Here is an 11,331-nt window from a genome sequence, read left to right on the forward strand (position 1 = left end):
AGCTGGATTTTTTTCTTTTTATATCCACAGTGTAAAATGAAGAGAGGTATTTGCAACATCGGTCACCTGTGACTGTCAGTGACCTATGTTGCAATTATCTATTTATGCAAGTTTCATTTAACTACCAATCTATCAGCAGACAAAAATGTTTCTATAGCACCCTCTATCCTGTAAACCTACAAAAAATGACAAATACTGAATTTTTAGCGTATGACATATTTAACAGTAGTGTCATTTAGTCTGGTATTGTCTTTCATTCCCCTCTCCCTCACATTTTCAACTTGCGTATTTCTGCTTCTTTGTGCTGTTCTGCCATTTGATATCCTTTTGATATATATTATATATATACACATATATAAAAATAGTCTTAATAGTCTAGGAAATATTTATTAGTCTTCTGAATACCAGTTAAAATTATAATAACTGTAAAATGCTAGCCTGTAAGAAGGAACTATTGAATTGAGAAGATGATGTCATAACTCAGAGTAATCTAACAAAACACAAATTTTTAAAGGGGAATGTTCCAAGAGATGAAACAATGCTGTTGGACAGAGCTCTCCTGTTCAATGATACTAATAAAACTCACTCCTCTAAATTTTATTGCTATTCAGTTGCAATCTCTTGTCTTTTGAGGATTCTTGCCTCCCAGTCAGAGTGGTACCTACAGCTGAGTCAATCATAGTTCAATTTATTGAATTGCACTTGTCTTTCAAGTTGTGTAGCAATTAAGAAAAAGAAGCAAGTTGGGTTGCTTTGATAATCACAGGGTATAACCCTAATTAAGTCAAGTAAGACTCCGTTCCTACTACATCTCACATGACTAGAAAACTACAGTGACTAAGTAGTGCCAGATATGAACAATAGTGGTATTAAGCCCTTAGGATATTGTCCAAATTGTCATTATCATTTTCAGACTTTCCCCGTGGGACTGTCTCATCCATTCAAATGAACTGAAAGTGATACCAGAAAATGCAAAATAATGTAATTTTCTCAGGAATTAATTGTTTTATCATTCTAGGCAAGATGCCAAATCCCAAGTTCTGGCAAGCAGCAAATTATGCTTGTGAAAACTAGACGATTGGAATATTCAGTACAAATCCCATTACTTTCAGCCACATCTCCTGCATTGGCAGAATGGTCTTGTGGCATTGGATGTAATCCTTTGCAGTCCAGGTTGGACGGACGGGGACAAACTTAAGAGTTTACTCTAATGTGAACACCTACATTTGGTCAGCTGGATGACTCTCTAGGTTCCAGTGATTAGGTGTTGATTAAAGAGCTACAGTAACTATAATGGGATCCTCGATACCTGAATTTAGGTATCTTAATCTATAAGTTGGTACTATCTGGTAATGTTAGGTTAATGCCATATTCACTGGAATTCATAAATTTTAAAATATATATTATTTGAACTTTAAAAACTTGATGGCATTCATATAAGTTAGATTCTGAAGCATTTCTGTATCATTCCAAAGGTTAGAAAACATATATATATATATTCTCAAAGCAGCTACTCTTTCATAAGTCACTGAGATTCAGATTGCTTGGTACTTTAGTAATAGCACCAAATTTCATGAGACTTGCTCATGAAAATCACAGTGTAAGCAATGGTATTTATGCTTTTGAGTGTGCATGTGTGGCAGAAAAGCTATAGTTTTGTCTTACCATCGTGTTCTTTTAACTCAGATGCTCTTCTATCATTTTTTCTTATTTTCAGTGGTATTTCAAAATCCACATATGTTCAGTGTGCATTTGAAAACATGATTCTTCCCTTCAAAAGCCTGAGTGATATTAAGAGCCTATCAATGTTTATGCAATGTTTGTGTGATGAGAACTGATGCAGATCTGAAAGTTATGTGACTCCAGTGGAGTCTGGACATTTAATGTAGATTGCCAAACTTGTGTCACTTACTGTTAACACATGCTTGTTAAATATACCAAAAAAGGGATAAAAGACATTTTATGTGAAATTTACATTCATCTGCACTAGTAATAATATCAGAGCAGCAGCTGAAATGGATGTGCTTTTCTGTTACTTAATCTAAAAGTATTTCTTCATGTAATTAAAAAAAATGTACAGGAATATGGAAGTTTTTCAGTGTGGTAGTCATATCAGAATTACAGTTTTTATTCATGTAGTCTATGCCATTGAAATGTAATTTATATTTTCTGTCCTTTTTTTCAGATCTCCCAGCAAGGACATGGCTTCAAATGAAAGAGAGATTGTGGTTTGGGTTTGCCAGGAGGAGAAGATTGTATGTGGCCTGACAAAGCGCACAACGTGTGCAGAAGTGATTCATGCGCTACTAGAGGAACATCAGGCAACATTTGGAGAGAAAAAGGTCCTTTTTGGAAAACCTAGTGATTACTGTATTATAGAAAAATGGAGAGGTTCCGAGCGAGTCCTTCCTCCTTTGACAAAGATTTTGAGACTTTGGAAGGCCTGGGGAGAAGAGCAGCCTAATTTGCACTTTGTGTTGGTAAAGTCCGATGCTTTCCTCTCATTTCCGTTGTGGAAGACAGCTGAAGCTAAGGTAGTACAAAATGTAGAAAAACAGTGGGAGCTCAGTCCAGCAAATTACATGAAGATGTTGCCAATAGACAAGCAGAAGAAAATTGTCAGGAAGACTTTCCGGAAACTGGCCAAACTTAAACAGGACAGTGTTCAGCAAGAGAGAGATAATATGGAGACATTGATTCATCTAATCATTTCTCAAGATCACACGATTCATCAGCAAGTCCTTAGAATGAAGGAACTAGATATGGAAATTGAAAAATGTGAAGCTAAATTCCATCTAGATCGTGTAGCCAATGATGGAGAAAATTATGTGCAGGACTCTTATTTAATGGTCAATCCAAATGATGCTGAGCAGCAGGTGAATAGACCAGATGATCAAAAAGAGATGCATGAATATTTGAATAAAAGTGAGGGGATATTACAGGTTGAAGAGAGATTGAAACATCACAAACAATTAATAGAAAAGCTTTGTGCTGAAATTGAAAAAGAGGTACATGGTATATGCACAGAAAGAAATGCAGATGATGTGCACACAGAAGGAGCTACTAATGCTGAGCTGGAAAACTCCAATTTGGAAAGTGTAAAATGTGAGCTGGAAAAAAGTATGAAAGATGGTCTGAGAATCAATTCATACTTGAGCTGCATTCAGAAAGAGCTTACATACAGGGACTCACTGCTTCAAAAGAAGGAAAGAGAATATGAACTTCTTGCAGAAGAATTTAATTTACTACATGTTAAAGACAACATGGAAGCCAGGCTTCCATCAAATGAAGAGCCATCCAAGGGCACTGGCATCTCCAGCATTGCAGTTCCTGACTTTCTTCACAGAGTGACTAATTTGGACATAAATGATACAGACTCTGACACTGGAATCAGCTCTACCCACAGTCAGGACTCCGAAATAACTTCAGGGGACTTGGTCCTGTTATCGACATAGTTGAAAACAGTCACGCATTTATAAAAAGTCATCATTTGGAGGATATTTATAAGCATTAGTAAACCTTATTGTCTTCAGAGTTCAGTCCTTTAAGGTGTTAAACTGTGGCACCAAACTAGCAATGCAAACAGTGTCTATTTATGTGCTTAAAATTATACTTGTGCTTAAATGCATGGGCAGTCTCATGGGTTAACTGCTAGTAGGTACAAGATTGTTAGCTGTGCTAAATCAGAATGGTGTTTCTACTTTGTAATATTGATACTCAGTGAAACAGGAGCATTCTGATTGGCTTGGACCAAAAGTCTGGATTTGATATCCACTAATCTTTGGGTCCGCCTCTGTAACTTTTTAGGAATGTGAATTAGAGAATAGCTGAAACTAGACAGAGAGCTTGATTTTCTGCTCTGTTACATTAGCTTTATTCAGCTGGAGTTTCCCTGGCATGAAGCTGCTGTAAAGGTGTGTATAATCAAGCATGTAATCTATTTAAAATTAGGTTTTATGATACCGTAGGACAAAAAAGGCAATTGCTTTTATGCTGTATATTTAAACTTAGTTTTGAGTTATCAGGATGACATGTTCAAAAACACCTAAGACCCATTTTAAAAATGACTTTACACACATAGGTTTTTAATTTCCCTTCTCTTTCAGAAGCATCCAGCTGCTACTAAGATCTCTAACAGCCCTACTCATCTGCTCTCACCCTGTAGTTGCCTCAGTGATGGTTAAGTCCACATAGTTTCTGCCAGCGAGCATGTCAGAACCACCTACGGCCTGTTTCTGCGAGCTGCTCAAATCCCTAGCTCACACCTAAGCCCCAGGGGCATTTTCACCAAGGCGTTCTCCTGCCTATCCCACTGGCAGGATCCGGTCTCTTAGACCTCCTCCGACCACGACTACCAAATCAAGCACAACACAAGAGACAGGCAGGAACGAGACATTTTTGGCTCTGGCTGGATGCTGATTCCCAATGGCCAGGTAGTTAAGGTTTTCAAATAAGAGGTGGACTGTCAAATCCTGTTTCATACTGATTTGGAATAGGGATATGAACCTATGTTTCCTGCTTCCTCGGTGAGGGCTTCAGGATTTTATGCAGCAAATCTCATTTTTCCTGCTAAAACTGATCCAATTTATATAGCTAATTAAATACTGCGGCATGGAAAATGAAAGAAATACAAAAGGTGAGGATTTTACAACACTGTGGTTAAGTCAAATGATGCCACCTAGGATGCTGCAGGTATGCTAAAACCCTTCTCCAGTTAGTTTCTGAAAGTCCCAGGTTGAGGTGTATAAGTCTCCTCAGTTACTGAATAAGATTTCTAACTCTGAACTAGAGACTGTTAACAGGGGAACGTGAATAATTTCTGGGTTGCACACTGAAGGTTACCATGTTCATATTTTGCAGGTCAATCTTTAACTTTTGAAAACTTATTCTAAAATCTGATTAAATTAATTAGATGAAGAAACGATGTCTCCTAAACAAAGTTTAGCTCTAGCAAAGTTCAAACAGATCCTGGAATTAAAGCCTACAGAGTAAATGAAAGGACAGTAGCTAGATAGTATAAATGTAAAATAATTTCAGATACACTGTTTTTATTTTCTATATTTTGGATTATTTTGGTCTTTGGTAATGTCTTTTTTTCTTCCGTGTCAGACAACTATCTGTTTTCTAAAATGACCAAATTGCTAGGACTGCTGGTTAGCACATATTTGACGTGGAGAAAATCTTTTCTAAAAAGCCAATTTTTGTGTGTTTTTAAGATTTTTGAATCCTGGATATTTTAAAGAGAGTTTCTGTTCCAGGGATATTTGGTAGCTGCCTTAATATATTTTATGTTATGTTTTTATCGTACAATGTTATTTGAACACTTCAATAATAATATGTCATATTTAGACTCATCGGTTCCTGATGGAAACTCATGTATCAAATATACTATCTTAACTTTGTAATAATTTATTAACGCAACTCAGCATCTTTTGAACTCTGTGGTAGCGCTCTGACAAGTAGAAAGCACAGATTTCTGAATGTTGAGAGTAGGCTAATGTATTCTATGAGTTCTTGTGAATTTAGTTAACAGTTATTTCTAAAGAGTCTTTTTTTTTTTTTAATAAATAACTTGGGAATAAAGAATTCAAAGAGAATAATATTCACTGCTGTGCAGGCCAGTACAAAACCTGTGGGGGAACTAATTTCCACTCACCCTCTGCTAGATGTTTTCCACCCACAGAAATCTGTACTGTTCTCAGAAGTGATTTTCATCCATACTATGTGCTTGACTGTACATTCCCTGCAATGTGTAGACTTTAAGAGTATTATTGTGTTTTAAGAAGAAAATGGGAAGAATAGGCTGGGAGAGAGTATTTCTTAAAAAAAAAATAAAAATTAAAAAATCTACAGTGATTTGAAGCTTATATTTTGATATCTCAAGCAAACTTGGTTCTTTGAGAAATTAGATGAATGTGCAAGATCATTAAATACTGTGTGTGCTCTTTGCTGTTTAGCTGCCTCTACACTTTACATATGCTTGTTAACCCTTGTTTTAGGATGCTAAAAGTACAATTTATAGACCTTTCTGCTCCCTACTTAACCATTCTTCTCTTGCCTCGACTGTCTAGAATTTTTTTTATTCCCATAAGAAAATACAAAAACAAACACTTCAGCTCCTTTCCTTTCCATCTCCACATTCTTGTTTTATGTTGTAAAAATTTCCACTGAGTATGTTATACTTACTGGCAAGGAGGAAGATCACAGAAGTCCTGCGTAAGAGGACAGAAAAATTCAACACAGGGAGCAGAAATGTATATGTCAACGTGAAATAAAAGGAAATTCAGCCCATCACATTGATCTGTAAAAAGGAGTTTTGGCAGAAAGACAGTCACTTCTTCAGAGTGAGAGGAATAACAAGGTGAGTAGGTGTCATGACTGTTTTGGGATGGGATAATTTAGTTCCTGGTATGAATCTAGGCAGAGATCTTCAGTGACTGTCACTGAAATGGATGGGCTTGCCTAATATGTAGTGCTTGACAACCTGGATCTTACATACCAAAAGAGTATCACATATTTATTTGTAACCAAAATAACTGATAATTCCCATGTAAAACACTGTATACCCAAATCTCATGTTTCTTCATGATTTATGATGTGTTTTTACAAATTTAATGAGAGCAAATGAGTCAATTTAATTACCAGCTTCAGTCCTTGATGACTCTTTCCTTTAGAAGGCAAATATAAGAACATAATTACCATTTGAATATATAGAAATTTATAGTATTTACCACCCATTTATGTGCTTAAAAATTACAGTGTAATTACAAAATTACTGCTTTTTTTATTCTGCAAAATTGAGCAATCCTCAAGAAATTTTATCACTTCAAACTTATTGATTATATTTTTGTCTTCAGATCCAGCATTCAGGTATTATTCTAATGGCTGTCTTTTGCCCCATACATACATACAGAGTGCTAACACAAACTATCTAATTATATGGTACTGTGAGATTGAAATTCAAAGAAATGAGAACTTTAACTTGCAGCTTTAGGCTGCTAAGATAAATAGGCTTTACTGTTCACTGCATTTCCAGAATCATCATTTGTTAACTTTTGCATATTTCCAAATATATAAAGACATAAGCAGAAGGAATGTAACGAATCACTATAACAAAATCACATTATTTCTACTTCTCATTGTCTAATTGTGTTCACAGTATTGGAGGAACAAAGGCTCAGATCTGCGAACCTAATTCAGCACAGTGCTGATACCCCTAACCTTAAGTAAATAGTAACTTGAATGATTTCATGTGTGATGCATATCTCATTTTCTTTAATAATATGCTAATTTTTGCTAAATTTTTAATGTGCTTGCAACTGTTCATTCTGTTAAAAAACTAATTGTTTTCCATTTTAAAATGAAACATCTCATCAAACACTATTTTTATGATGAAATATGTTTCCAAATGATAAATATTTTGCATTAACAGTGTGAGTGGAACACACACATAAAAACAGAAGTCGGTAATTCCAAGGGCTTTTTTCTAAGCTTGCATTAGACCATCTCTTCCTGCCTTGCCAGTTTAGTTAGCTTGAAAATAAATGACTATTTTCTTCCAGCAGTAGCATACGCATAATGATTACAGGTATCATATTTTTTTCCTAGGGTGGTGGTGTTTATCCTTCTGGATATGTTACTGCAGCATTTAAAAGACAACCAGATTATCTGGCATTTTATAACTTCTGAAAATAAATTGCTGCTCAGTATCTTTCTCATTGCTCCATCTGACAACATAAACATATTTCAGAAGAAATAGGATGAGATTTTCAGCGTCTATAATATACAATCAAGTTTTTAAATATATTAAAATCAGCAAAAAAAAAAAATCCTGAAATATATTTAAATGATTATAATGTATCTTTTGTTTAAGATTATATTGCCTCTGTGGTAGTTTTTCTTAAAATGTAATAGCATCATTCCAAAGGATTTCTTTTAAATTTAACAATCAGCACAGAGTGTATTATATTATGTCATAATCTCACAGTCCTTTCTCAAACAAAAGTTTCCATTACTGAAATTAATTTCTTCAAAAGAGAAGACTGCTGAGATATAAAATACACACATTAAGATTTTCTTTTTGATACTTAACATTCTAATATTTTCTTAATATGTTTTACATCAAACATAGCTTCTCAGAGGGATGCTTACAGATTGATTATCTGGTATCAGGTTTGTGGCTGCCTTGTATCTTGGACAACTCAGGTCCCACTGGAGTTCAGTCACTGTCCGTAATATTTTCCAAACCTTAAGGAAACATTCCCATATCACAGGCATATACTCAGATTTGGGCAGTATTTAACTTTTTCTGAATTTTGAATTAAGTGCTTACATTTTATGCCGCATGTGTTTGTCAGGAGAAAAAAAAAAAAGTGAACCCCCCYCCCCCCCCCCCAATTCAAATCTGACTAGAATTCCTATCAGTTTTCTATCTTATTCACCTGGTATTTGAGGGTTTTCACATTAACGATTTGTCCAAACATCAATTGAGCATTCCATTTTCAAAACATTTACAGTAAGGATGGCAGAAACTATTGACCATACTAGCTTTGTTAGCTGAATCCCACATAAGGGTGGGAAAATGTAATCTTTGTGCATGTAAACACAAGTTTTTGCTTGTGCAATGATTATATGCATATTTTGCTTGACTAGCTGGTTGGTTGAGATTTTAATTCACCTGAATATTTGAAAACTTAATTTGTGATGCTCAGTCCATTCATTGACTTCTATTTTTCAGGAATTAATCTTTGGTGGTGGGGTGAATTACTTTGTTGAAAACAATACTGGGATCTTCTTGCTAGGGTCCAATTAAAATAAAAAGTAAAAATCCCAGCTGGTACAGAAAAGTTCTTTTATCACTGTCAGCTAGAAGTTCAACTTAATACTAAGAAGTATTGCAGTTGGATGGAGAGTACAATATTAACAACAGAGAAAGTCACAGTTATTTGCTATGAAAATACAAAATTTGTGTTCCACAGTGCAAAACATTAGAAGGACAAGAGTATCTGAGCACTTTAACAGTGCATTCCTGAGTATACTAAATGTCATCAGCTCTGTTTTAGATTACAGATGGAAAGGGATAGTTATTTGCATGAAGAAGTAGATGTTAATTCCTTTTAATCTGCATTCAGATTTTTGTTAGGCATACTATTAGGGAGGCATCTTTTGATTCAAAGTGCTTTTATCATTCATGACCTAGAAATAGTGTGGACTCCTTTTATATTAGACTGTAGTGACAGAAGAATATACTAACAATGTTCTTGGTCATTTCAATTTTTTTGAAGGTTTTCACAGACTCTGTGAACCTGAAGCTTATTTGGCTATTTCACCCATTTCTGATTTGACTCTGATCTCCATGCTTTACTCAAATATTTACCAGTCTTATCCATTTGCAGCTCCATGCAATATTCATTATGTCCATACCTGTACTTTTTTGACTTCTTCAGGAGTTAGATCAGGTTTTCTTTAGAATTCCTTCCATCATCAAATATCTTGCTCTTCTACTTTATGTTCATTCCTATTTTACTTCGGATCTGCTGTATTTCTAGTTCTTATTTCTGAGTGTATGCATTTGTTTTAAAATGCAAATTAAGTACCTACATTGTTGCTGCTTTATATTTTGTTTTACTCAAATATTCATAAAATAGATATATGTACTTCCTTGGGGAAGGAGTCTACTGCTTAAATCTCAGTTGGCCAAGTCTATTTGCCTCTTAATAGTTTGAATATGGTAGATTGCTCTTACTTTCACTCTGCTTTATGGTAAGAAAAAATGTAAGTGCATCAGAAGATGTTTTTATGTAACATAGGAATGTCTTGATTGAAGTATTTCCAACATTATTTATAGATGCAGTGAAATCTGACAGCGGAGGAGTTCTACAACAGAAAACTGGTATGATTCCTTTTCTGTCCATTTTGTGTTAAAAAGGGCCAGGTCAATCATAAACCTAGAGCTGTACTGCACAGTCACACATTTTTAGAATAGTTGATTAGCAATATATGGATTAGCTAATGTTCACTAACCTGTTCTGATGTGGTTAAAGATGAATGCTTGAAATGGTTGTTATGAAACTGTTATTGATGAGGACCCCAAGAAGCATAGGCTTCCTCTTAAAGTTTGGTCGCTTCAGGGGTTGCTTGCTTTTTGCCATCTGAATGATTGTTTTCCTATAAAAGCAATTTTATTCTGTAGTTTTAAACCTTCCCTTTCTTTGGGAAGGATTTTGTATTAACAAGCAAGTCTTTAAATTGCTTTTCATTTCTTTTCTTAGCAAAGCCGAGATGATATAAACAAATTGTAGCTCAAACATTTTGAAGAAAAATCATACGATTTCTTTCTATAAAGATTAGTCACTTCAGTACTATCGCTGCTTTTTGTATTGTTTTCCAAGACATATTTCATATATTTGTTTTTGATGTCTAAAATTACAGACTGAGAGTGTTTGTAGTTAAGTCAATATTTGAGCTATGCAATCATAGGCATTTAGAAAAAGGCCAAGTCCTGTGCTTGAGTAACTGTTTCATTGCTGTAAAGTTCCATGAGACTCAGGAAAGACTGATCATTTGTGTATGACTACGGAGTGGAAAACAAAACCATTTCACAGCATCTGCTGTAACATTAAGTTTTTTTTCTACAACTGAATGTTGGTGAAGATGGCAAGAGAATCTGTTATGAACTCTTGCATTTCCTCATAATCTAATTTCTCGAATTTTGTGAATGCATGGGACTCTGTGCTTTCACTGGTGGAGAGAAGGTAAAATTCCAGATCTAGCATTGCAGAAGACTGCATGAAAAATGATCCGCATATCATTTTTGCTCAAACATAAGAAGCTAGTTCAAAAAAACCCAATTTTTTTAATCATCTTTAAGCTAAATTCATGCTCTGGAGGTCTCACTAATGTCTTTTAATTCTTATGTTGGTAATACTGTAGTTTTAAGTCATGGAATGTCCTCAGAAAATTCTTCATAGCTAAATTTATTGAATTGAAGCAGAGCCACAGAGGTGTATGTAAAAAATGTGTCCATCAGAATAGCTTCCTGGCATTTGGCATCAGAGAAATTGTTTTGATGCCATCACTGGACTCTCTCCTAAATGATAAACAAAAAGTATTGGATTTTCCTCAGAAATATTTTACATTCCTCCATATTTCAAGTGAGTAATATACTTGTTCAAATTTACACTTGTGGTAAATTTAGTGGAATAACACAAGGAATGAATATATGCATTTGTTTTCTAAAAGTAAATCATTATCCTTGTTGTTTTTACATAAAAGCACAACATTTTGCTGTGTTTCCCAGTTAATCCTTCACTGGGTTTTAGCATTCTCTAT

General features: G+C 34.8%; 1 protein-coding gene across 1 annotated transcript; it reads left to right on the forward strand.

Annotated features, from left to right (window-relative positions):
- Positions 1 to 2,180: 2,180 nt before the first annotated feature.
- RASSF9 (Ras association domain family member 9) lies at positions 2,181 to 3,455 on the forward strand. Its single transcript, XM_026063735.1, has one exon. The coding sequence runs from the start codon at positions 2,202 to 2,204 to the stop codon at positions 3,453 to 3,455; it is 1,254 nt and encodes a 417-aa protein (XP_025919520.1). The 5' UTR covers positions 2,181 to 2,201.
- The last annotated feature ends 7,876 nt before the right edge of the window (positions 3,456 to 11,331 follow it).

The sequence above is a fragment of the Apteryx rowi genome, unplaced genomic scaffold (assembly GCF_003343035.1).
Source record: "Apteryx rowi isolate R43461 unplaced genomic scaffold, aptRow1 scaffold_1007, whole genome shotgun sequence".
Classification (NCBI taxonomy): domain Eukaryota; kingdom Metazoa; phylum Chordata; class Aves; order Apterygiformes; family Apterygidae; genus Apteryx; species Apteryx rowi.

Coding starts and splice junctions, on each gene's coding strand:
- RASSF9 (XM_026063735.1), top strand. CDS start 2,202: ATGGCTTCAAATGAAAGAGAGATTGTGGTTTGGGTTTGCCAGGAGGAG.